This window comes from Vigna angularis, chromosome 6, assembly GCF_016808095.1.
Source record: "Vigna angularis cultivar LongXiaoDou No.4 chromosome 6, ASM1680809v1, whole genome shotgun sequence".
Lineage (NCBI taxonomy): Eukaryota > Viridiplantae > Streptophyta > Magnoliopsida > Fabales > Fabaceae > Vigna > Vigna angularis.
In genome coordinates, this window is record NC_068975.1 from 25597893 (window position 1) to 25625355 (window position 27463).

Here is a 27463-nt window from a genome sequence, read left to right on the forward strand (position 1 = left end):
CATGCTCAAATAAAAGTCCTCAAATATTCTTTTTTAAATCAGTATTCATTTTTAAAAAGTTTTCCTTGATTATTTTTAGTAAAATCGGAAAACATGTAACAAAAAAAATTCTAAAAAGTTATAAATAAATGAATGTTATTAACATATGCAACTAATAAGATTTCTCTTTTACTTCCTCATTTCCTCGAGGATTTCATAAAAATAATCTCTTAAATGTCTTTCAATTCCTTCTCTAAAATAATTAAAAAAAACTTTTTTTATTCAATTTTAGAATAAAAACTTTTTAATTTTATTAGAATATGAAATATGAAAATTTGAAGAATAATTTTTTTAATATTATGAAAACGAATAAGCTAAATGTATTTTTTTCTAATGTTATATGATTTTATTATTGAGTTTCTTTTTATCAATATGTATACCGATAATTAATTTTAAATCATGTTTGTGGTAATAATCTATAACAGATTCTGTTACACAAATTCTTATAATTTTTTTAAGTAATATTTTTTAGTCTTGGTCGTTTTTTTCAGTATCATTTTTTTTCATTTAATTATTTTTTAAAACTAAAATAAATATTTGATTTAAAAATTATCTATAAAATAAATAAAAAAAATTATAGTTAAATTATTGTATTTATATTTTATTTGTTACTTTTGTGCTCAACTTTCCTACCTACTATTTTTATCCAACATATTTCTTCCCTTCCTTTCCAGCCGATCATAAATCAATACCTCAAAACACTTTGAAACAGACAGATTAATTTATTTTATTTGATTTGTCTTATTGAAACTGGTCAATAAAGCTAATCTAACAAAAGAACTTCCTTTTTTTTTCATCACAGTTTTTTATTTTTCATTTTTCATTTTTTTTATCAATGCTTGTCTATTCATTCTCCTTTTCCAACATCAAGCACTTCACCAGCCTGCTATGCAGTGGCAACCATTCCACGTCTCAACTTTCTGCTAGGCACCACCAGACCAATCTCTGTAGAACTCTATTGATACCCTGAAAGCTTTCTTATACAACAAATAACCCTTTACTCAAGGCTACGTTAAAACAATCTTTATCTTTTCTGTTAAAAGACTTCGGCTAATTCAAAATTTGTGGCCTCTTTAAATTTCTTTTAATGACAGGCAATTTTGTTGCAAACTATAATGTGAAAAATATATCCGTCCCATAGGCTGCAGTACCAAAAGTGCCACCAATTAAGGATACTTTTGGAACTCCATTACAGTTTAGTTGCAGAAATTTCCTACTTTCCAGTGTGCAAATTGAGATTGCACATAAGTTCAGTTCAACTGATCTAATGAACACTACTGATCTTTAATTTAAGGCTTGAATTGTATCACATTTGTGTTTGGCAATTAGCAGTATTCATGGAGCTGTGGTGCTATCTTTCAATTACACGCCTACTGTTTCTAAATTCCCCAGAATCCTTCTCATCCATTCCATATTTATTTAACTTTCCCGTGCCATGCTCCCTGTCTTCGGATCTATGCCAATTACGGTCATTTCCTCGAGGCCCTCTACCATTCCCACAAGACTGCCGGGATGATCTACCATTCCCAAAAGACTGCCGGGATGATCTACCATTCCCAAAAGACTGCCGGGATGATCCACCACGGCTGTTTCCTCGGGACCCTCTGCCATCACCAACTGATCGTCGCCGCGATGGACCATCAAAATCTTCAAAACTCTTCCTATTACGGCCATTTCCTTTAGAATCCCTACCATTTTTGTAAGACTGCTGAGACGATCCATCAAAATCATCACCGAACATATTTTCTCGGTGACCATCAGTAAATCCTGAATTCCGGTTTTTGGTGAAGTTTCTTCTTCCAGAATTGTGCCTATTCCCGTTATTCTGTCTGGCTGGATTAAATTTGTCCCCTTTATTTTTTCTGAATGAATATGCCTTATGTATGTCATCATCCTCGTCAGAGTATAAGCCAGCATCATTGTCGTCCTCCGATTCAGAACCAAAGCTTAATTTCTTAGATGGACCTCTGCCATTACTTCTTCTGCCAGCAGATTTGAAATTGGAAAGAGTGGACCGTTGTTCTTTTGTAACAAAATCAAGTTCGTCATCCTCAGATCCAGAGAACGATGTATTCTTACGAATTGACCGGTATGGTTCACTTCTTTGAGAAGCTGTTCTGTGATTGGCGTACCTTTCATCATCACTGCCTTCGATATCTTCTGACTCTGACAACTTTTCATCTTCTGAGAAATTACTTTTAGATGTTTCCATCCTTCTACTACTATTTGGAGTAGTTTCTAGCTCATAACTATCAACATCATCCTCCTCCTCAAAATCATCAAACCCTATTCCAGGCTTATAAATATCACGATTAGCATATTCTCCATCAGGGGATCCTCTTACTCTGTTGTTCTTCTCAAGATTATCTTCCCACCCCTTATGATTTCCATGTTGAGTATTATTACCTGAAGAGAAATCTTCATTTATGGCATGAGTATCTGCATACTCAAAAGCAGCAACATCCGCACCATCTGATTCATTGTCATCAAAGTCAAAATTCCAGGCATTGGAAATCTCTTGTCGGCTACCCATCTTATCTAACTTAGGTTTGGAACCCTGTATCCTATCTTGCATCTTATTTTCCAGAAATTCATCAGGTGGGCGCTTACATTCACAATGAAAACATACCATGTTTCTCCTGTAATTCAAGAAGTTGCATCTGCCAGACAAGAGATAAACAAGTCAAGCTAAAAACCTTTCAGCAATAGAAGCTTCAGGGCTCAACATCAGCGTTACAAAAGTTTGGTATACATAATTTTGCATGCTATTAGTGTTAATCATATCCCAACATCATGCTTCACACACTGAGCTTTAATATGATCACTACAATTAGGGATGACCCTCACAATATCGTAGTATCTACACACTACCCGTATGAAAAATACCCGTTAGTATTTATAGATATTTCTGGATTTTGTTTTAATTTTAGATAAGATTACTTAAAAATAATTGTTTAAAATAAAATCAAATAAAAATTAGACCTTAAAGTATAATCCAAATAAATTTGCATAACAAAATATTAAAAAATTAAAATTAGTCTTTCCAAAAAACAAATTAAAAAAATTATACTGCAAAGTATAAACTCAAATAAAAGTAATTTATTTTAAAATAAATTTAATTCCATAAGTATAGATAAATAAAAACATAAACTTATAAAATCAAATTCTAAACAGTTCTTAAACTTTTAATGTTTCTTAACTTTGTTTTGGTCACTTCATTCTTAAAAAAAATATTCATATAAAAATCTCCATCAGTGGGCAGTGAGTATCTATAGTTTGGATACCATGATAACTATACTAATCCAGTTAACAAACGGACAAATAAAATACTCGTATCCATTACAGGTACCCCATCAGGTATCCATTGCAAATTTTACTTGCTAAATATGCGACCTTAAATTCTTTTGTCATCCCTAATTATAATTGCCAGCTATTCATGAGCACACACTTGTAACAGAAAGAAAGAAACAGGGGGGAGAAGGGCTGTAACAGTGAAGGTTAATGGTAAAATGAAGGACTTTAAACTTACTCAGTACACTCCCATTCTCCTGGCAGCAACTGTCTCTTGGGACGCTTGGCATCACACTGTAAGCAAGCAGTATTCTTCGCAAAATTCATGAATTCACACCTAAGAAGTGTTCAGTAGTATGGTAAGTAAACAGCAGGGAAATAAAAAACTATACGGTGATGTCATCCAATAATGACTTATCCATGCACCATTTATTTCCTAGAATAATCCAATACATTGAATTACCAGAAGAAGGAAGGGAAAAAAGAAAAATTGACTATCGACAGCTATCAGTTAGCCCAAAAATAAAGGCACTCTGATAAAAAAGGAGTACCAAGCATAATAAATTTGTTAAAACAATGTTTTCAAATTGAAATTCACTTGAAACTGACAGCGGCCACTGGTCAGTTGGAAAACTGTGATTGTTATAGCAAAGTAAACAGAGAGATTCAGGGACATACTTGGGACATAGCCAGTCACCTTTCTTCATCTCAACATCATCCCGTCCTATTCGTCTCTTTGGAGGCGGAGGTGGTTGTTTCACTTTTGGTGGTGGTTTTTTAATCACAGAAGGGGGGAGATTTGGATCAATGGGAACCGAACTCAGCTTGACAACCTCATGAAGCAATTTCCGAACCACTGTTTTCACAGACTTCTGCTTAAGAAGTGACTTGTTGATGACTGAACCATCAACAGGATCAAAACCAAAAGTGAGCAGGAGCCGCATGACATCAAGAGTCCGTGCTTCATCCTCTTTGTTTGTTAGCAGATATGCCCGTTCACAACTGTTTCTCAAGCTGCAGGAACTACAGACCTGATATCAATGAATTTCTCATCAAAATTATACAAAATATGTATCTAAATATTCGGTAACGTGTTATGGATTAAACAATGAGACCAACTAAGAGATGGTAAAGGGGATCTAACAAAGAAAAAAGTAGCACGTATGCATGAGTAGGAGAGGGATAAAAAGAATGCCAGCAGAGAAAAAGGAGTTTCTTTACTGCCAACGACAAATACAGGCACACAGATACAAATTTAAATATCTAGTGTCGGTTGAATAGCCTAAATCATAACTTCTCTTCACTTACAAATGAATATGGAATAAGAACTCAAACAAAGAAACTTTCCACATTCACAATTCACACAACAATTACAAAAAATTGGCACCAAACAAATAATGCTACACTTACATCTCCTTCGTCAAGGTGAGCATGCTTTCTTAAAAGTTTTGCAGAGAAAACCACCTTTCTGTCCATAGTGGGGCATCCATAACCAACCAAAACTTGAATATCCTTCCTCGACAAGGACCTGAAATCAATCATCTAAGGTTTCATCATTGAAGCGCATAAAATCTTCCCATAGACATATTCCTCAACAAAACAAAGCCATAAGTAACAACTACAATATCACCAATAGCATAATGCGTTTGTAAAATGTCAATCAATCAGAAATTGCCTCGAATAGCAATATCACTGGCTTTTACAATGACTATCTTAAAAGTCATTTCCAAAATTTTATTAGTTAACAATGTAAAACCTTAAACCATTATTGTCACTCTGTTGCATAACCAAACCCATTCAATCACTAAAACGAGTTCAACACTCTCGGCTGCACAAACCTCAATATATCAAAACGGTCTCTTCCGTGATTGAGACACGCCATGTGAACGCTCTTGAAATCCTTGGTGAAATCAAATCCTTCAGCAACCACAGGCGGATTGAACCCTGAGTCGAGGACCATTTTATCCTCGTCCATCCTTCTGTGGTCGAAGTAATTCTGGTGCACGAGCATTTCCATCAACTGGATCCACTCGGGCCATGGGTGAACCAGCTCCACTGCCTTCTTGGGCGGCGGCTCCGGGGGTGTTTCATCGGCAAGAGAGAGCGGCGGCTCAGGTTGGGCGTCGTTTTGAGGGGGAGCGTCCTTGGATTGGCGCCAGGCTCGAATGCGCTGAAGCGTTTCGTGCTTCTGAGAACGCTCTTTCTCGATGGCATCGATCTGATCGAAGACGAAACTGAGACGGGCGGAGAGGGAAGAAGGTTTGGGATCAGGATTAGGGTCTGGTGGGGTTGTAGAGAAAGGTTTGGCGAGAAGGTGAAAGAATGAAGAAAAGGGTCTATGGTGTAGAGAAGAAGATAGATGGAGGCGCCTGGTTAGTAGAAGAGAGAACGCACCATAACCATAACCATAACCCATTACTTAGACCGCAACAGTGTTGTGTTTGAGGGACTATGATAGTATCGCATTCCCCTTTAAACTTAAAACCTCCATGGATACTGTCACAAACCTTAAACCCTACTACTTTGTACCATAGTGTTAGATTGCACCAAGCCTCTCAACTCTATATTTTCTCTTTTTATTTCCCCCCTTTTTAGTTTTTATAACCTAAAGAAATTAAAAATTAAGGATATTAAATATTACCTGAATAACATTTTTATAATTTTATTTTAATTACCTCAAATATTAGTTTGACCACAATTGTGCACACGAATTATAGATTAACGTGCGTGATAATATTGAGACCAAGAGTTTTGAAATTAATAATTTTATGAGTAACTTTAGAATACACAATTAAAATTATTTCGTTAGAGTTTACTATAATAGTTTGTTAACTTCTTAATTGTTAAACTTAACTATTTTATCTCAAATCCAAGTAACAAGAATATAATAAACATTTAAAATTAAAAAATAATACAGCTGATAATTTACATTTTGAAGCCATTTATATTTGTCCGTTTCTACTTAAATATTTTAGGATCCTTTTGTTGCCAAAATAAGTAAATAACACATTTGTTAACTTTTTAAATCAAATCTAGAATTCTGGTTTCAATTTTAACAACTGAGAAATTATGAGAACTAAATATAAACAATTAGAATTAAGAAACTAAGTTACACAATAAATCAGTATAACTTTCTTTATATGCAGTATCAAATAAAGATTTTTTCTCTAAAATTGGTTGATTATAAACAAAATACTAGAATGAAAAATCATTTAGGCTTTTGTCCAACAGTTTCTTTTTAATGATAATTTTAATTTTAACACACTATAAACGTAAAACAAATATATCATTAACTGCTCATCATGCACATCACTTCATATGTAAATGATGATGTCAAAAAAAATTTCAGTATTTATACATTTTAATTAAATTCTTAAGCAATGCAGATAGCTTGTCTTTTTAGAAAAAGGTTACCAAAACATTTCAACAAATTTCAGAACTAAATTTTCAAAGAAAATGTTATTTTTAAGGAAAAGAAATATCAAAAACGGGATTTTTACCAAACCAATGCAATTCCTATAATAAATGGTCCAAATTTAAAAAAATTTACAATAGATAAGTGATGCCAACATAACTCAACTTCATAGCGAGAAAAAACTTGTTAGCATGGCTTACTCATTTTTGTAAATTTTTTAAAATTTGCACTATTTTTAATAATTTTTTTTGTAGGATTACACTATTTTGGTAAAAATTCCTATAAAAAACAGTCTATGATTGTGTGCAGGATGCTGAGCACGTCATCCAAGAATATACACACTATGCGTTGACGAAAGAAAATTGTAAAACAAATTGCAGGGGGATTAACTTAACTTTACACCTGATTAATTACATTACAGAATTATACAAATTTGATTCGTTCTATCGAAAAATGGAGATACTTTTACCATTTTGTACAGGAATGTCACACTACCAAGCAAAACACTTATTCAGAACCATTCCACTCTGCATCTCGGGTACAAGTCTTTATCTGCAGCAACATGGGTGGCAGCTAGCAGTTCTTTCTGAACCTTACGCCTCTCAAAGAACACCAAACATGAAATGGACGTGCATTTCACACCACTTTCAAGAAGCCTATCCCCGCCTCCACAATGGTGACATATCTACCAGAGTTTTAAAAATATAACTATCAACAGAGCAAAAAGAGAAAAAGCATCACAAAGCATCAAATCTAAGGGATTTACAGAAAGTAACAAGGTGTTTCTTTGATAGCAGAAGTGGAAAATCAACAGAAAGCTGCAAACTAATCCAAGTACATAGACAGCTTATCATACTTAAGCAAATTTCCCCCCACGCGTGGAATGACAAACAATCCCATTATCAAAAGAGAGAGTTAGACACAATCTCTAGAAAATACTTTAACACAATGAACAATAGATGAAAAAAACATGCAAATATACTTACAGAAACAAGATGTTGCATCGCTTGCTCTAACTTCGAAGTCTTACTAATTACTGCTGTTGCAGCAGCTACCTCATTTTCTGAACATTGATTGCATAAATGGGCTGATGCCTGGGCCAACCTACCACATAATACACAATGTTTTGAAAGATAGTAATAATCAATTCTGGTTCGATGGGAATTTGAAGTTAATTTATGCTTTGCAGAAGCTTCCCTTGTGGGACGAGGCATCTCTGAAAACCAATGGTTGAGGTCAGCAGCAACAAGCCCAAATACCCGTTGTAAAGCTGGTATTATTTGTTTATTAATATAATATAAATCATTTATTCTATACGGGGAATCAATTGCCAAAACTTCCAAGGGATCCACAACCATATCAACCAAACGGGCTCCAGGCTCCCCATGGATTACAACATAGGGTATTCTCTCAGCATAACGTGGTTCTGCCCTGCGGTCAACCGTCATTGCCTTAGTGGCCACAATTGCAGCAGGAGGAAGTGATGACATTCTTGCACTGTAGGTACCCAACCGAACCTCCTTCGCAAAGATAAAATCTTTAAGGCAGAATTTTCCCGAAAGAATCCTCTTCCACTGACGTTGCAAATAAGTCTTCACCTGCAGATAGCAAATAAAAAGTATTAAGCATTGTTGACATTTAGAATAGAATATTCTACATTTATTGTGTATGGTTTATAGGCAACAAAATTTCAGGTCTAGAGGAAACTATATATCCTCTAATCATTTTTATTTAATGTATTAAGCCTATATACACCCATAACTTGCATCCTCAAACATGGGTTTTCTATCTATCATGTCTCTGCTTTTCCTTTCACTTTAACAAACATGAATTCAGACGAAACAAATATTGTAACTTTCATATCAGATGAAGTATCCAGCACAAATAGTTGGAATTCTACTATATCCTTATACCATTTGTTCTAACAAAGACATTGCTTGTACAAAGGATCTAGAATATTGACTTTCCACCAAGACAGTTTCTATTACAATATTGTCACAAAAATATAAAATAAAATCAGGATAAGTGAACCAAGCATCTTAATTATGCAGCAGAAAACAGTGTGGACAAATACACGAGCATCAATTGCACCAGATTCACACTATGTAGTAGCCAAAAAATTGGAATAAATTATAATGGAATGCAACTCATTGAAACTGCAACTCACAAAATTTGGCCACAAGTAACAGGATTAATATCTAGGGTCCAGCATAAAAGACAACAAAATAGAGGAAGATGTAAACCATAAAATTCAAGTAGGATGAATGAGATGAGGGAGTGCCTCAACTTGTGAAAAAAAAAGAGATTTTAGTATGTGATAACAATAATCAGGGTAGCTAATAGCTATAGTCTTTGTATTTTATGACCCGTAATATACAATAGGCTCCACTGTGCAATTGATACAGGGAATTCATCACATTTTTCTCATTTTCTCTCCCTATAACAAATTTTAAACGACTATTACTTTCAGTGTGATGTATATATAAAAGGCTTAATCTGCTAGCATTTATACCTCCAATAAATCCTTTTGCTGAAAAAAGAGTCTCAAAGACTTCTCCAGTATCTTTGCAACTGCACCACATGTGTCCCTGCGAACTGTCTCAATACCTTTGGCATCAAAAACAGGTTCCATTTGATGAGGACTTTCATAACTGTAGCCAACATATCGTTTCTTAGTAAGAAGGAAACATGGGTGATAAACTTTCTCCATCTTCAAGGAGACAGGGTTTGGATTCATAGCAGAGATGGCAGAGGCAATCTCATTCCCAATTTGGAAAGACTCTTTCAAAGTGCGTCCTTTAAGAAGGACAAACATACTGCAGAAAATACAATCACTTAATTAATTTTTTTAATTATAGCCCTGCCACCTTACTAATCTTGAAGGAAGGAAATGGTACTACGGTAAAAAGTAGCCATTGGCTATCTTTCATTGTTTCAGAACCCAACCAACTGTATGTAAATGCTGTTGGAAGTAAAAAATTGAAAATGAGGATCAGGAAACCTCCAAAATAAGAGACCTGGGTATGCCATAGGCAAATCTCAGGAGACAATAATATATTTTACTCTAATTACACATGGTATGTAGTTACCTATCAGTATCTCCATAAATAACTCTAGCATTCCACTTTTCATGTTGATTTACAAATGATATAGCCTTTTCCAGTGTACTACGACCACACTGAACAATACTGTCTGCAAGTTCTGCACAGGGCATGCGACCACTAAATCCAGCAGCAGTGTAACCATATGTTACATTCGCTATGAGCTTCAAAGCAAGCTGTCTCGCATTAAATATCTGAAAAGATAATTATATTACTGAGTAAATACTATTTAAGTCTTTTAAATTAAGCAAATAAAAGAATCATTCCTTACATCACAAATAGCAGATATAAGTAAATTCATGAACTAAAAAACATTTAGCATGCATTCAGTTGGAATATTTTATAAAATTTCTCAATTTCATTTTTTTTTCAAAAAATAATTGGAGGATTTCAGAAAATCCTCCCGACTACAAGAATCACAATTTTAGTGTTTTCTTTTGTACAATATGAGCAATAAATATAACAAAATAAAACAAAAGAACATAGATTCTTGATATTTGTACTCAAACAAACATTGGGCACAATGAAAAGGAATTCAAATCCATACCCGCTGAAGAACTTTCTCTGCAGGAGCCAATTTTTTTATTGCTTGTTTTACCATAATTCTAGTAGTCAATATTTCTTCCAATAAGCGGGGCAGTATACCTCTTCGAACCTGTATGAGTATGCACAGCACAGTACAGATTATAGTCATCCTTTCGACAGGAGTTACTTACAAGAATAATGAAACATCTTCTGGCTAAAAAGATAGAGTTTGTTGTACAGAGCAATGGAAATAATTAGTACTAGATGAAAGAAAATGCTGTGCATATGGTCTTTGGGATATGGAAAGTGATCAGTTAAACAGAAACTATGCACATAATTTTTAGAAATTAAAAGTTCAGCAAATATAAGCCATTCATTCAGCTCCATTAATATTAAGTTCAAGAATCCTTCATCTGTATGTGCACAATGAATTACGTAGGAGAGATGGAAGACTATTAGGTTTCTGGATGTAAAACTGTTAGGTTACTTTATGCAAGTAACCTAAATCTATGCTCTCTTTTCACTCAAACACTAGAACAACAGAAATGAAAGTATGTATGTATGTATTATTGTTTCTGTAAAGTATAGAAAATTACAAGTGTAATCTCCCCCAAGGAAGCCTATCTTCCTCCACTGGCAAATATGTCTAGTCTATACTCAAAATGAATTCCCTCCCTGAATAGAAATCAAAGAAGATTATTTATAGTGCCGCATTATAATATCTCATTCCCACATTCCTTCCCAACTGAAACAACCGTTCGGCCTTTAACGGTTAATATCGTTCGGTCTAGCTTTCCTCAGCCTTTCTTCTCCTCTCCGTTTAGCTAGCATTCGGCCTCTCTTCCCCACCTCTCTTCCCCACCGTTCGGTATTAGCATATATAACGTTCAGCCCTTACTTCTCTCCTTTAACCCGTTTGGCCCTTACTTCTCTCCTTTAACCCGTTTGGCCCTTACTTCTCTCCTCTAACCCGTTTGGCCCTTACTTCTCTCCTCTTATCGTTTGACCCTTACTTCTCTTCTATTTTATTCCTAACATTACTCCACCCCTCAAAATCAACCTTGTCCTCAAGGTTGAAGTCAGGGAACTGTTATTTGACTTAATGCTCCTCTTCCCAGGTGACGTCCTCCAATCCACCTTGCTGCCTTTGTATTAAGACTTGGGTATCTCCTCCCCTTGCTGCTGCTGGTTCCTTTGTTGTAGCACTTTTCAGGGGCTTTGCAAATTCATGATAAATTGAAGGAGTAGCCACTTGATAGACGTATTGCAGAAAGGCAAATCCGTCCAGTTTGACAGTTGTGAAAGTTTGAGAGATGGTAAAAATGTTATTACTGTGTGTTAAAGTTTCTATTACACAGAAAAGTCCTATATAAGGAACAATGGACCAGCACCTAAAAACCCAAAACTAAAAGTCCAATTATACAATACAATATATTTCAACACTCCCCCTCAAGCTGGAGCATATAGATCATATGCACCAAGCTTGGAACATATACATTGAATCCTAGGCCCCCTTAGAGATTTGGTCATAATGTCTCCGAGTTGTTCATTAGAATTGACAAACTCAGTAACAAGTTCCTTAGTCAACAACTTCTCTCTAATAAAATGACAATCAATTTCTATATGTTTTGTTCTCTCATGAAACACTGGATTGGAGGCAATATGAAGGGCTGCTTGGTTGTCACAGTACAGTTTCAACGACTCATTTCCACAAAATTTCAACTCTTGGAGAAGTTGCTTGATCCACACAAGTTTGCATGTAGTCAAAGCCATAGATCGGTATTCAGCTTCAGCACTAGATCTTACAACAACACTTTGTTTCTTACTTCTCCAAGATATAAGGTTCCCTCCAAGTAGAACACAATATCCTGTAGTAGATCTTCGATCAATTGGAGAACCAGCCCAATCTGCATCACAATATCCTTCAATCTGAGTGCTTCCCTTGTCCTCATACAACAATCCCTGTCCTGGATTTCTTTTTATGTATCTGAGAATTCGAATCACTGCATTCCAATGGTCAACATGTGGATTCTGCATAAATTGACTCACAACTCCCACTGGATAAGAAAGATCAGGTCTTGTTATTGTAAGATATATGAGTTTTCCAACCAGCCTTCTATATCTCTCTGGATCTGAGAAAGGTTCACCTTGATCTCTCATTAGCTTTTGATTTGAGTCCATAGGACTATCAATAGGCTTGCAATTTGTCAAGCATGTTTCCTCTAAAATATCAAGAGCATATTTCTTTTGTGAAATGATGACACCTTCTTTTGACTGTGCCACTTCAATACCAAGGAAGTATTTTAGACGACCCAGATCTTTAGTCTGAAAGTGGTTGAACAAATGATTCTTTAATTGAGTAATTTTAGTGTTGTCATTCCGTGTAATAACAATATCATCAACATACACCATGAGATAAACACATTTGTCAGGAGAAAAATGACCATAAAACACTGAGTGATCTGCCTCACATCGTTTCAATCCAAAATTTTGCATTACCCGACTAAATTTACCAAACCAAGCACGAGGTGATTGTTTCAAGCCATAGAGGGAACGACGTAATTTACAAACTAACCCAGACTCCCCCTGAGCAACAAACCCAGGAGGTTGCTCCATGTATATCTCCTCTTCCAGATCACCATGAAGAAAGGCATTTTTAATGTCCAACTGGTAAAGTGGCCAATGACGAATGGCAGCCATAGCAAGTAAAATACGAACTGTACTGGTTTTAGCCACAAGAGAAAAAGTATCACAATAATCAATGCCATAAACTTGAGTATATCCCTTAGCTACTAGACGAGCTTTTAGACGATCAATTTCACCAGTACGACCAACCTTAATAGCATAAACCCATCGGCAGCCAACAGGCTTCTTACCAGGAGGAAGAGAAACAAGGTCCCAAGCACCATTGTGGTCAAGGGCCTGCATTTCATCAACCATGGCTTGACGCCATCCAGGATGATCAAGTGCCTCATAAATATCATTAGGAGTCTTAAGGGAGGATAAGGAGGAAACAAAAGAGAAATAGGTAGAAGACAAACGATGATAACTCAAAAAATTATAAACAAGATATGGATTACGAGTAGAACGAATACCTTTTCGAAGGGCAATGGGAAAATTATCATCTGAGTCAGTAGAAGACGAGGAGGATGAAGGATCCATGGTCTGGTGAGCTGATGGAGGAGGAGATGAGTCTAGAGGATCTTCATTGTTCTGAGCTTGAGATTGTCTCCGACGCTGATATGTGAGAAGAGGTGGAGGAACAATGTCATTCACATTTTGAGTTTGAGGTATAGAAGCAGGAATAACCAAGGGATCACACGATGGTAGAGGAAACATTTGTTGAACAGATGAACGATCCTCCACAGAGGACGAGAAAAACGGTGTATCCTCAAAGAATGTGACATCAGCAGACATATAATATCTCTTGGTGGAGGGAGAATAACATTTATACCCTTTCTGAAGACGAGAATATCCCAAGAAGACACACTTAATAGCCTTTGCGGATAGCTTATCAAGACCTGGAGAAACATTATGGACAAAACATGTACACCCAAATACACGTGGGGAGATATGATATAGAGTGTCATTTGGAAAAATGACAGAATGAGGAATTTTATTCTCAAGAGAGGAAGAAGGCATCCTATTGATTAGAAAACAGGCAGTGAGGACTGCATCGCCCCAGTGATGTACAAGAATATTAGTATTCAACATCAAGGAGCGTGCAGTTTCAATGAGATGTCCATTCTTCCTCTCTGCAATACCATTTTGTTGTGGAGTGTAAGGACATGTTGACTGATGTAAAATTCCTTGGGAAGATAAAAATGAAGAAAACGCTGAAGAAAAATATTCCTTAGCATTATCACTACGAAGGATTTTAATTGTCTTCCCAAATTGGTTCTTAATTTCATTAATAAAGGACACAAATATGGACAAAAGTTCAGATCTCTCTTTCATTAAATAAACCCAAGTACATCGAGAGAATTCATCAATGAAGGTTACAAAATAATTAAAACCAAAAGAAGTAACACGACTTGGTCCCCAAATATCAAAGTGAATAGTTGAGAAAGGAGAATTACATAGTGTTTCAGACTTTTTAGGATGTGAAGATCTAACATGTTTTCCTAATTGACATGACTCACAATCTAAGACTTGAATGTTCTTGAGACTTGGAACCATCATCTTCAACTTGGATAAACTTGGATGGCCCAACCGATCATGCAAAAGTTTTGGAGATGAAGTGGTAAAACAGGAAACTGAAGAGCTATGTTTCAAAAAATAAAGTCCTCGAGACTCATGTCCTTCTCCAATCAGGCGACCCATACCATGTTCCTGTATAACAAAGGAATTAGCAGTAAAGGTTACAGAACAATTTAAGGAACGAGTCAATTGGCTCAAGGAGATTAAATTGTAAGGACAATGAGGAATATACAACACAGAATTTAAATTTAGTGAAGGAGATAAGGAAACTCTGCCAATTCCCTGAGATGCAACTTTGGATCCATTGGCAACAGTAATTAAATGAGGAATTTTCTAAGAGGACATGGAAGAAAATGAAGAAATAGTACCAGAGATATGGTCTGAGGCACCTGAGTCAAGGATCCATGGATTGTGACCTTCCACAGATTGAGATATACAGGCAGTTGACACATTGGACATGAAAGAGGATTGGTCAGGATTAGCAGATTTTCCAGACTTATACTTCAAAAATTCTTAGTATTCTTCATTTGAAATTTTGTGTTCGAGATCATCAGATTTCGAAACATGAGCGACTTTGTCAGGATATCCATGTAAGGCATAACATTTCTCTCGAGTATGGCCTATCCTCTTACAATATGTGCACTGAGGACGCATACCACGGCCACCACGTCCTCCTCGGTTGCCTTTGCCTCTTCCTCTTCCTTGTGGTGCTACCATAGCTGATGTTTCAATACCACCAATTGAACTTTCGTCTTTAACTAATGAAGGTACCCGAAGAAGTCGAGTAACTAAGCTGTCCATTGATGGAACTTGATCACCAGCTAACATTTGATCACGAACATGATCAAAATCTGAATGAAGACCTCTTAAAATTAAGACCATATAAAACTTATCAAGCTTCTTGTTTAGGCCTTCTAAAGAATCAGCCACAAAGAAATTCTTCAATTCTTCTACAGCAGCACGGGCCGTTCCTATGTAAGTGACCATATCATGATTGTTTTGTTTGAGGGAAGTCACTCTTTGAGTTGCATCAATGAGACGTTGCACATCGTTAGCAAAGATATCCTGAGCTTTTCTCCAAAAGGAAGAGCACGATTTGTAAGGTCTTAAAATTTCTAAGACTTCTGGTTCAACAGATTGCCATAGGACAGCACATAGTTGAAAATCAAGTTTCTGCCATTGAGATTTCTCTTCTTCAAGAACGGTGGAAACATCTTGTTCAAGATGATCATGGTGTCCTTGACCAAGAAACCATAACTCCACGGAAGAAGACCAAGATAGATAGCTTTTCCAATTGAGTTTTGCAGAAGTAATGGTTGGAGTAGCAGAGAGAGACGGTGTTCCAAGACCAGCCATTATAAAGCCAAACAAGAAAAGAGGGGAAAAAGGTGTGGGAAGAAACCCTAAATGGAGCAACCCTCAACGGAACAGCAAATCAGAGACCACAATACACTCAGGAGATGAAGGCGAAACGACCGGCAGTGGCGCGGTGAAGATCCGACACGGTAGAGGCGGCCCGTGAAGCCCACGCGCCCGAGAGAGGTCAGAGAGAAACGACGCGTGACAGCGCGTCGAGAGAAGGATGAGGCGGCGACCACCAGGGATGGGTCGCGCTCGTCGAGGCGCACCGAACCCTTAACTTCGCCGGAGAAAAGGCAGCGACGACGGCGGCGACGGCGGCGGAAGCGACGGTGAACGACGGCGCGGGCAGTGAGCAGTGGCGAACCCTAACCAGCTCTGGATACCATGTGAAAGTTTGAGAGATGGTAAAAATATTATTACTGTGTGTTAAAGTTTCTATTACACAGAAAAGTCCTATATAAGGAACAATGGACCAGCACCTAAAAGCCCAAAACTAAAAGTCCAATTATACAATACAATATATTTCAACAATAGTAAGTGAAAAATTTCATTCCCAGTGCATATTCAAAAAGAACTGGAATAAGCCAGTCACCATGGCCAGTTTCTTGTAAATCGAGGCCTAATAGAACATCAGCCTTGCTACCGCACTCCAACAGTGTACCAAATGTTGTCTCCTTGCAGGCAGTGTGCATAGACTCTCTCTCAACAGAATTAACTTGATCATTTTCAAAAGATATAAACCTTGCTTCGTCCTTCAAAGCATTTTGTCTTATACGTTTTGTAGTCGTTCTTACATATGATCTGTTAGACTTAGCCTTAAATTGGTCATCTACAGCTATGATCCTTCTACTATTATTCAAATCATGATATGCTCCTTTTTGGCAAAGCTCTTGTAATTTCTCCACTTCTTCAAAGAGAGTTTCATTTTTGTGGCTTTCCTTCCTCAAAATTATATGATAGTCCGCTAACTGGTTGTCTTTGGTAGCCTTTAGCGAAGAGAGCTCAACTCTCAAATCATTGACTTGTCCAAGAAGCTCTTCCTTCTCGATCTTCAAGTGCTCTATTACCTCTTCTGCAGCGGACAAGCAGTTGATGAATTTAAGTTGTTGTTCTTCGTTAATGTGTTCCAAATCAGATAGTTTCTTAGTCTTGACTTCGGTGTACTTGTCATGGAGTTTTGTGTACAGCACCTCCATTGCACGCACAAACTGCATTGAGTTAATTTGAATTTGAAGTCTATCTTCCTTCAATGTGATTCGATGGTCTATTTTCCTCTCAAGCGGCAGCCCCTGGGGTTCTCGAAACACCCCCTCGAAATCTGCCAGAATCTGTTGCAACCCTGCTTCCTGTACTGGTGCCAATCTCTCTGCTTCCCAGTCTCCCTCAGTCACTTCTGCTTGGCTTAAGCTCCAAACTAAAGTCATGGTTTCTATCTCCCTCTCTTTCAACATTGCCTCAGGAGTAACCACGTGTCAATGTTGGATCCCCTGAATTTCTACTTCTTTTTCTTCTGACTCAAATCGCATCGTAAGTTCTCCCTAATTTACCTTAATTTCTCCCAGCCTTGCTAGCCATGCCACCCCTAATATTACATCTACTCCTCCCAAGTCAAAGAGGTAGAATTTCTCTTTCACTTCCAGTCCTTCCATAACCAGTGGAACCCCCGTACAACACCCATGAGCTATTTTTTCTGCCCATCCCCCAGACTCACACCTTGTAAGGTGGTGTGGTGTCCCTCTTATTTCTAATCCCAATTCCTCCACCAGTCGGTTTGAAATAAAACTGTGGCTCGCGCCACTGTCAATTAATACTAGGACTCTTCTCCCTTGCACCCATCCTTGCAATTTCATCATGTTCGATGGAGTGAGCCCTCTTGCCGAAATCACGGACAACTCCTTGTTGTCCCCTTCTTCTTCCTCCTCGTCTTCCGCTAGAATGGTCTTCCGCTAGAATGGTCACCCTCATACTCCTCTCTGGACAACGATGCCCCGGACTGTATGGATCGCTGCAGTGGAAGCATCAGCGTTTCTCCCTCCTCTTAATATATTCTGGGTAAGGTAGATTCCTTACTCCACGCTCTCTGGTATCGCCCTGGTAATTGTTACCAGTTCTTGAAGCTGTCATGCATCCAATGCTTTCCTTCTTCGGCTCACTTAAATTCACTGAAGCGTTTGTCCTACTCTGTGCCCCCTTGAACGGTTCAGATTTGGCCAACGTTCCTGATCCTCCCTGATACCTGCTCCATCCTGTATTACTTTTGTTCATTGTCCCGCTATTCGTTTTTGGGCTCCTGCCGACTTCCTCTACATCCCTCGCCACCTCTATTGTCGTGAGTAAGTCTTTAGGATTGTGAGGTCTGATCTGGCTACGAATGTCATTCTGCAGTCCTGCGACAAAATAACCCATCAATTGTGCCTTCGTCACTCCTCTTGTTTAGGCGACTAGCATCTCAAACTCCTGCACATAATCCTCCACAGACCCTCGTTGCAGCGATGCTAATTTTTTTAACACAGTTCCCTGCTCTCTCCAACCGAACCGCCGCACCACAGCATCACAAAATCCTTCCCACTTGGGCTCCGTTACCTTCGCCTTCCAAAACCTAAACCAGTAGTTGGCGTAGTTGGCGCTACCTTCCATGCAGACAACGGCCAATCGGAGTTTCTCCTTTTCTGCTACCCTTTAAATCTCGAAGAATTTCTCCGCTCGAGCAATCCATCCCATCAGATCAAGCCCTTCGAAAGTGGGTAATTCTACCCGTTTCACCCAATTAGGTGGTGCATCTCCCTAGTCTTCCTCCAAGCTCTCTCTTCTCCTCCGCCGATTGTCATTAATGGACCCTTAACTTCCTTCCGAATTCCGTTCTAAATTTCGCACCAACCTCTCTACCACTCGTGTCAGCTCTTTCAAGTCTTGGCGAATGCCCATATTGTCTGCCTTCAATTCTTCTCCCGCAAGCTCCAACGCGCTCATCCTCCCTTCGCTTCGGTTCTCCAATGCATGTAACTTCCCTTCCATCTTGCTCTCCCTCCGATTTGGATCCGGCACGTCGGACCAATTGTTAGGTTACTTTATGCGAGTAACCTAAATCTATGCTCTCTTCTCACTCAAACACTAGAACAACATAAATGAAAGTATGTATGTATGTATGTATTATTGATTCTGTAAAGTATAGAAAATTACAAGTGTAATCTCCCCAAAGGAAGCCTATCTTCCTCCACTGGCAAATATGCCCAGTCTATACTCAAAATGAATTCCCTCCCTGAACAGAAATCAAAGAAGATTATTTATAGTGCCACATTATAATATCTCATTCCCGCATTCCTTCCTAACTGAAACAACCGTTCGGCCGTTAACGGTTAATATCGTTCGGTCTAGCTTTCCTCAGTCTTTCTTCTCCTCTTCGTTAGCTAGCGTTCGACCTCTCTTCCCCACCGTTCGGTATTAGCATATATAACGTTCGGCCCTTACTTCTCTCCTCTTACCCGTTCGGCCCTTACTTCTCTCCTCTTACCTGTTCAGCCCTTACTTCTCTCCTCTTACCGTTCGGCCCTTACTTCTCTCCTATTTTATTCCTAACAGAAACCCATCCCAGACAGCTACACACACACTCACAACAATGAAATAACATTGTAAAAAGAATGGGTTTCTGCATTAACTATTCAAACAGTGTACACAAGTGGCAAAAGCCAGGGAGCCTAGTCATCCTCCACAAGACAATTGTTCCTGTCTATACTCAAATGAATACAAAAATCATCCCCCCTCCTGTACAAAACACCTACCCTATTTATAAAGTCTCTCTTCTCCTTCCCACTAACTAACTAATTGTCAAACAACTCTTCCCTCCTAACTGCCCTCTCTTTTCCTCTTCCTTCTATCTTAAACCCATTATATCCTATTACTTATATCCTATCATTACACCCCGCTACAGAACAACCTTGTCCTCAAGGTTGGAATCGTGAAACTTGATCTCTTGGCTCCTCTTCATCGTCGTGTTATTATATGGAGGGAACCCACTGGCTACTGCCCTCCAATTCAAGTCTGGAGGCTTGGGTGGTGGCAAATCCTCCTCCAATGATTTCCATTCTTCTTGGATTGTATTAGCTTCCAGCATTTTGGTCACATCTTTTTAGAAATTATAAGCCATGAGAAAATGGTCTTCGATGTCTTTCAATGCTTCAACAACTCTCTCCCCTCTGCAGGTGTATCAAGAACTGCAAGCCCCCTTTTTTGTTCGTTGGCCCACCTCTTCACAGAATCTATCCTTCTCTCTCGGGCATTGATTCTTCCATCCACCCTTCCCTCCAAAGCCTTCATTCTTCCTTCCATCACGCATCTCTCCCAATGATCCGACACTCCTCTCCTAAGGATATCCGATAGTCCTTTCCCATTCGGATATGGCAATCCTCTCCTGTTTGGATTCGGCAGTCCTCTTCCGTTCAGATCTGGAAGTCCTCTCCCGTTCGAATCTTGGACGTATTCTTCCGCGGTCCCTGACTGCTTAATGGCCGCCAACATTTGAAAGATTTTACCCATGTTCCTTCCTCCAAATCGCACCACCATAGCTTCCTTCAGTCCTTCCCAAGAACGATTCTTGGCTTTAGCCTTCCAGGCCCGGACCCAATACCCAGCACTTCCCTCCATGCTAATGTATGTCAGGCACACTTTTTCTTCCTCTATCACCCCTTGGGTCTCAAAAACTTTCTCCAGCCTAGCAATCCACCCCATAGGATCAAACCCTTCGAAAGTGGGTAGTTGTACTGTTAGGTTTCTGGGTATGAAACCTAACTAACAATCACTCACAGTAAGCAGAAAGAGTAATGAAAGAATGAGTTTCTATTATTAACAGCAATAGAATTCTCTGTACAAACAATAGTTGGGAGCATAACCTCCCTCACAGGGCGAAAAGTGTCTGTCTATACAATCAAGTTCTCAAAAACTAACCCCTCCTAACCAAACAAGAACTATTTATACAATTCCTTTCTCGCCCATCCTAACTGTTTTATTAATTCCTCTTTCTCCTCTCATACACTCTCCACTGCCTATCAACTCCACCCAATTCAAACAGATGGAACCTGTCTGTAATTCGGTCTCAGCTGAGAGAGCAGATAACTCCATCTGCATCTGGTCTAATTCGGTCTCAGCTTCTTTCCTTTCCCCCTCCTCCTCCTCTGCCAGAATAACCATTCGCAGACTCCTTTTTGGACAATGGTGGCCTGGGCCGAAAGGCCCCCCACACCTAAAACACCTCCCTTCTTCCCTTCGCTTCACAAATTCCGATAGGGTAAATTCCTCGTGTTTCTTCCCTTGTTGTCAAAACCTAATTTTATTATCCCACTCCCCTGTGTTCCCTCCTTTTGCACTGACCCAATACTCTCCGCAAACCCCGCTCGATTCTGGTTATGTCGATTGGGTTCCGTGCGTGTCACCACCCTCGTTTTTCTTCCCCAAGAGGCCTGGTTCTTGATCATACTCCCGCCTCCAGCCTTCGCGCCCCCATGGAGCTCCTCCACGTCCCTTGCCATCCTCATGGCGACCATCAACTCCTACGGGTCATGCAGTCGCACTTGGTTACGAATCCCCTCCTGTAGCCTGGCCATAAAATACCCCAAAAGTTGTTCCTCGGGCACTACTTTCGTCTGACCCACCAAGATTTCAAAATCTTGGATGTATTCTTCCATGGACCCCGATTGCTTACTGGCTGCCAGTCTCTTGAAGACTAATCCCCTGTTTCTTCCTCTGAATCGGACCACCATCGCCCCCTTCAAACCCGCCTAAGAACAGTTCTTGGCTTTCTCCCTCCAAAATCTGAACCAGTATCCAAAACTTCCTTCCATGTTGATGTAGGCTAGGCACACCTTCTCATCCTCTGCCACCCCTTGCAACTCAAAGAATTTCCCGGCTCTATTGATCCAATTCAACGGATCAATTCCTTCAAAGATGGGTAACTCCACCCTTTTCCTCCAATTAGGTTGCTCTTCCTGGCGTCCACCCTCTCTTCCTCCAGCATCTTCCTCTTGCCTCCTTTTTTTCTCATTAACAGATGCTTGACTACCATCTGACTGTTGGTCGTCCTGGTTGTGGGCTCGACCACCCAAAATCCTCATGATTTCTTACAAATCTTGGCGCGTTGCTGCAGAAACTTGTCACAACGCCATTGTCTCATCCTTCATTCCATCTACCGCAATTTCCATCACTTCCAACTGGCCCTCCACTACGTTCAATCTTCCATCCATTCTTCCCTCCATCACACCTTTCACTCCTCTCAACAGATCCGGCAAGTCGGACCAATTTGTTAGGTTTCTGGGTATGAAACCTAACTAACAATCACTCACAGTAAGCATAAAGAGTAATGAAAGAATGAGTTTCTATTATTAACAGCAATAGAATTCTCTGTACAAGCAATAGTTGGGAGCATAATCCCTCACAGGGCCAAAAGTGTCTGTCTATACAATCAAGTTCTCAAAAACTAACCCCTCCTAACCAAACAACAGGAACTATTTATACAGTTCCTTTCCCGCCCATCCTAACTGTTAAAACATCCGGCGGTCTGAGCAATTTGTTAGGTTTCTGGATATGAAACCACTTGAGATTAAAACTGATAAAAAATATATTCTTGAGGGCTTAACAAATCCCTCTCATTATCTTCTATATATATTGAAAAAGGTAAGAGTACATGGAACACCAAGAGTCTGCACTGGACCTCTAGGTACAAAACTAGGTACTACTCATTACAAGTCTAGCAGACTAGCCTTAATGATGATATGTAGGAGTATTGTTCTAACACTCCCCCTCAAGCTGGAGCATACAGATTATATGTACCAAGCTTGGAACAAATAAACTCAATCTGAGGTCTCCTTAATGACTTAGTCAACACATCTGTGAGTTGGTCATTTGATCCAACAAACTCGATACATATTTCTTTTGACAATAACTTTTCCCAAACAAAATGGTACGAGCAGTTTCAACCAAGTGTCTATTTTTCCTTTCGGCTATACCATTTTGCTGGGGTGTATGAGGACAAGTGGACTGATGCAAAATACCATGGGAGCTAAGGATTGCAAAAAAAGTGGAGGAGAAATAATCTTTAGCATTATCACTTCGTAAGATTTTAATTACTTGACCAAATTGATTCTTGATTTCATTCAAAAAGGATGTGAAGATGGGTAACAATTCAGAGCGATCTTTCATTAGATAAACCCAAGTACATCTAGAATACTCATCAATAAATGTAACAAAATACCTAAAACCAAAAGAAGAGATACGACTAGGTCCCCAAACATCAGAATGAATAATAGAAAAACTAGAATTACACATTGATTGAGACCTTTTAGGAAAGATAGATCTAACATGTTTTCCTAGTTGACAAGACTCACATTCTAAAGTCTAAAGACCACTAAGTTCAGGACACATCTTTTTTAATTTTGACAAGTGAGGATGGCCGAATCGGTCATGTAACACTTTAGGGGGAAGAGCTGCAACAAAGGATACTCGTGGACGAGATCCAAAATGGTATAAACTTCCAGCTTCATATCCTTCTCCAATCTGTCTCCCCGAGCCACGCTCCTGTATAACAAAAGATTTTGAATCAAAAGTTATTGAACAATGTAACATTTTGGTTAACTGACTTAAGGAAAGTAAATTGAATGGACAGTTAGGGACAAAAAGAACAGATTGCAGAGATAGAGAGGGAGACTTGACCGACTCCCTTTGAACAAGTTTTAGAGCCATTTGCAAGGGTAATGTAATTGGGTGTTTCTTGGAGGGAAAGGGTTGAGAACAATGAGGTATTACCAGAGATGTGATCAGAAGCACCCGAGTCAATTACCCATGAATGTTGACCTTCCATGGATTGAGAAATGCAGGCTATAGATGTACTTGGGGATTGAGATCTTTTTTAATCGCAGATACTCTTGATACTCTTCCTCAGTGAACTTGGAGTCGGAAGTGGGAGTTTCAGCCTTAGAGATATTGGCGGTTTTTGAAGGAAAACCATGCAAGGAGTAGCAGTTTTCTTGGGTGTGACCCATCCTCTTACAGTAAGTGCACTGTGGACGTCCCCGACCTCCACATCTTGCTCCTCTAGTGCCACGTCTTCCTCGTCCTCACGTGGCAACCATGACAGATGGTTCCATTGTTTCATGAGCTTCCTGAGATTGAGGCACTGAAACATGAAGAAGACGTGTGGTCAAGGCTTCCAAGGAAGGGACCTCATGACTTGTCAGAAGTTGATCTCTGATATGATTCAAATCTGGATGTAAAGCACGGAGGATCATCACCATATAATACTTGTCAAGCTTCTTCTTGATGTCTTCCAAAGATTCCACTTCCAGGAACATTCTCAACTCTTCCACAGCTGCTTGGGCTTCAGTCATGAAGGAGACCATATCATGGTCTGTCATTTTGAGACATGCAAGCTTGTTTGCTGTATCATAGAGACGTTGAATATCATTAGCATAAATGCTTTGAGCTTTCTTCCAAAAAGAGTGACATGTTTTGAAGGCTCTAAGAGATATCAAAAGTTGGGGTTCCACAGATTGCACAATAGGGCACACAATTGGAAATCTGCTTGTTTCCATTGTTCAGCCTTTTCAGAAGATACTTCACTTCCATCCCCTTCAAGGTGGTCATAATGTCCTTGACCAAGGAACCACATTTCCACGGCAGCAGACTAAGACAGATAATTCTTTCCGTTTAGCTTTTCAGAAGTAATGGAGGGACTTCCAGAGAAAGAAAGAACACTTCCAGATGCCATTCTGGATGAAAAAAGGAGAAAGAAAAAAAACGCAACAGTGAGGAATAAAGACCGAGAGGGTTTCTTCAAGGGGAGCTCCTGGACTTCACTGAAGCCGAGTTTTGAGGGTCAAAACAGAGAGAGGAGGCCCAGGCGACAGCTATGGAGGCGACGTGGTGACCTTCCGACGAGCAGAGGGCGGCGCGTGAACAGTACGTGCCTGTTCGCAGTGCACAAAGAAGTTGCGCGTGGCGGAGCATGGAGGAGATTCAGACTCCGACACCGGTGGGGGTGGTCGTCGCGTGGAGAGACAAACCAGATCCAGTGGTCGCCGGACGGAACAGTGACGGCGGACGGCGGCGGACAGCGGCAGACAGATGTGAGATGGCAGAGAACCAAGTTGAAGAGCTTTAAACTGCAGTTGACAGCGGCAAAGGACACCGGATAGATGCGAACAGCAATGACAATGCTGGTAGACAACCCAGGACAGAAACCAGAGCAGGATGAACCTGCTCTGATACCAACTTGAGATTAAAACTGATAAAAAATATATTCTTGAGGGCTTAACAGATCCCTCTCATTATCTTCTATATATATTGAAAAAGGTAAGAGTACATGGAACACCAAGAGTCTGCACTAGACCTCTAGGTACAGAACTAGGTACTACTCATTACAAGTCTAGCAGACTAGCCTTAATGATGATATGTAGCAGTAATTATTCTAACAAAACCCAACCCAAACAGCTACTCACACACTCACAACAATGAAATCACACTGTTAAAACAGTTAGGATATTAATTCCTCTTTCTCCTCTCATACACTTTCCACTGCCTATCATCTACCCTTTTTACCTAATTAGGTTGGGCGTCTCCTCGGTCTTCATCCAGTTCCTCCTCCAAGCTCTCTCTTCTCCTTCTCCGATTCTCCTTAATAGAATGTTGATCTTCATCTACAGACCCTGGACTGCCTTCCAATCTTTTTTCCTGGTTCCACACCCTTCCTCCAAGAACTCACAAGAGTTCTCTGGTTTCCTGCCGCATTTCTTGTGTATTTCTTCTCCATTGTGCCATGCTCATTTTTGGTTTTGTCCTGCTCATTTTTTGTTTCTAGTCCTTCTCTCCAAGGAATTGTTTGTTCCTTCCACGCTACCACCCTTTCTTGATCACTTCTTGATCCGCAAGCTTTGATCCGGCCATCCTTTCCTAAGGGTAATCGGGCAGCACTCCCTTGATGATTCGGCGGGTCAGACCAATTTGTTAGGTTTCTGGATATAAAACCCAACCTAGACAGCTACTCACACACTCACAACAATGAAATCACACTGTAAAAAGAATGGGATTTTGTATTAACTATCCAAACAATGTACACAAATGGCAAAAGCCAGGGAGCCTAATCCCCCTCCACAGGAGAATTGTTCCTATCTATACTCAAAATGAATACAAAAATCATCCCCCCTCCTGTACAGAACACGTACCCTATTTATAAAGTCTCTCTTCTCCTTCCCACTAACTAACTAATTGTCAAACAACTCTTCCCTCCTAACTGCCGTCTCTTTTCCTCTTCCTTCTATCTTAAACTCATTATAACCTATTACTTATATCCTATCAAAGACAGTGGGTCGAGATTCAAGGGCACTAAACAGCAAAAATAAGAGATTGAGTGAATACACTGATCAGCTAATGAGAAACTAGCCCCACAATTTGCAGTTGTCAAATCTATTGAATTCATTCAGTTCCATTAATATTAGGACTTCAAAATACAAAAGGAGCTAGAGAATAGGAAAAAAAATATTAACTGAATCACCTTGGAAGGTACAAACATAACACCATTTGGAGTGAGCAAGATTTGATCCTTTAACTCCTGCAGAACATGTTGCTCTGGTGAGAAGGGACTAACCCCAAGTGTATTAGCCTTTGATCCCACAACTTTACCCAGACAAGTGCAGAAGCAAAGATTGTATGCAATTATCATGGATGGATATAAAGACTGGAAGTCAAGCACAACAACAGGATCTGAATAAAATCCAGATTCTGGTTCCATTACTAGAGGAAGGCACTCCATAGCAGGTTGAGAAGCAACCTAGATGATACAAAAATTATTCATTAACCCCCTAGGTACTGGTGATGAAAACAAGCATTAAAAAGACCACAAAGGAAGCCTCGTAATAACAAAAATACAAGGGACACCTTGATAAGTTGAACAGCAATGCCTCTCAAAACTGTTTTCAATGGTGAATAAGTGAAACAAATGTAGATAGAGATAAAAACATATTAAAAAAATGATTGTATAAGTAACCTCGTGATGCACTGAATACAAAACCCTCCTAAGAACATTTTATTGCTATTTTTTTTCTTTATCACACCCAATCTCCTTTCTAATAACTATAATAACAGAAAAGAAATTAGAAAAATGAGGAGAGAAAATGACAGGTTTCAACATGGTTGTCCTCTGTTGCATTCAATATTAGTAGTAGACATGCAAGCTATGCTATGAATGATAAAATTGAAGAACCTCCCTCCTCCCCCTCTTTAAATTATGAGTGTTTTTTGTTTGGGTATGGGTGGGGAAGGAAAAGCTTGGGAGAGTATTGATGGGAGAGTTGGCTGTGGCAGCAGAGGAAAGGTTGGTGAAATTCTGTTTGAACATCTTATTAAAACTTGTATATTTTTAGTTTTGAGATCTCGTTCTTCCTTGTGTCAAAGAAAACCAGTTTATCAAATAAGATTTCTTAGTTATAACAACATCATCTAAAATAAATAAATAAAAAATGGCATGAAATGTTAAATAACTGAATACTGC

The 27463-nt window shown here is 39.1% G+C and overlaps 3 protein-coding genes across 11 annotated transcripts in view; all 3 read right to left on the reverse strand.

The window, feature by feature from the left end:
* Positions 1 to 1117: 1117 nt before the first annotated feature.
* Positions 1118 to 5893, reverse strand: LOC108343573 (uncharacterized). Its single transcript, XM_017581933.2, has 5 exons — positions 5169 to 5893; positions 4741 to 4858; positions 4009 to 4361; positions 3569 to 3667; positions 1118 to 2699 (listed from the first exon to the last, which is right to left on the reverse strand). Exons 1-5 carry the CDS (start codon positions 5744 to 5746, stop codon positions 1391 to 1393), a joined length of 2457 nt encoding a protein of 818 aa, XP_017437422.1. The 5' UTR covers positions 5747 to 5893; the 3' UTR covers positions 1118 to 1390.
* A 1200-nt stretch (positions 5894 to 7093) lies between these two features.
* LOC108342831 (DNA polymerase zeta catalytic subunit) overlaps positions 7094 to 27463 on the reverse strand; it is a 34187-nt gene continuing 13817 nt past the window's right edge. For 4 of the 9 annotated variants that reach the window (XM_052879137.1, XM_017580668.2, XM_017580672.2 and 1 more), the window contains 6 exons: positions 26468 to 26743; positions 10394 to 10501; positions 9835 to 10040; positions 9258 to 9561; positions 7732 to 8343; positions 7094 to 7430 (listed from right to left, as the gene is read on the reverse strand). In XM_052879137.1, coding sequence (XP_052735097.1) covers positions 7257 to 7430; positions 7732 to 8343; positions 9258 to 9561; positions 9835 to 10040; positions 10394 to 10501; positions 26468 to 26743 — 1680 coding nt within the window. In that variant the 3' untranslated portion in view covers positions 7094 to 7256. Of the gene's footprint in view, positions 7454 to 7731; positions 8344 to 9257; positions 9562 to 9834; positions 10041 to 10393; positions 10502 to 22932; positions 23497 to 26467; positions 26744 to 27463 lie in introns of those variants that run through there. The other 5 variants (XM_017580670.2, XM_052879138.1, XM_017580669.2 and 2 more) reach the window with 5 other exon arrangements.
* On the reverse strand, positions 14301 to 19798 carry LOC108342832 (uncharacterized). Its single transcript, XM_017580677.2, has one exon. It carries the CDS (start codon positions 17382 to 17384, stop codon positions 16458 to 16460), a length of 927 nt encoding a protein of 308 aa, XP_017436166.1. The 5' UTR covers positions 17385 to 19798; the 3' UTR covers positions 14301 to 16457.

Excerpts from the sequence above, each read along its gene's own strand:
- LOC108342832 (XM_017580677.2), bottom strand. The coding sequence starts at position 17,384 with ATGTTGAAAGAGAGGGAGATAGAAACCATGACTTTAGTTTGGAGCTTA.
- LOC108343573 (XM_017581933.2), bottom strand. The coding sequence starts at position 5,746 with ATGGGTTATGGTTATGGTTATGGTGCGTTCTCTCTTCTACTAACCAGG. Across the intron at positions 4,362-4,740 it reads CTCACCTTGACGAAGGAGAT|GTCTGTAGTTCCTGCAGCTT; the intron begins GTAAGTGTAGCA and ends CATTGATATCAG. Across the intron at positions 3,668-4,008 it reads GGTGACTGGCTATGTCCCAA|GTGTGAATTCATGAATTTTG; the intron begins GTATGTCCCTGA and ends AACACTTCTTAG.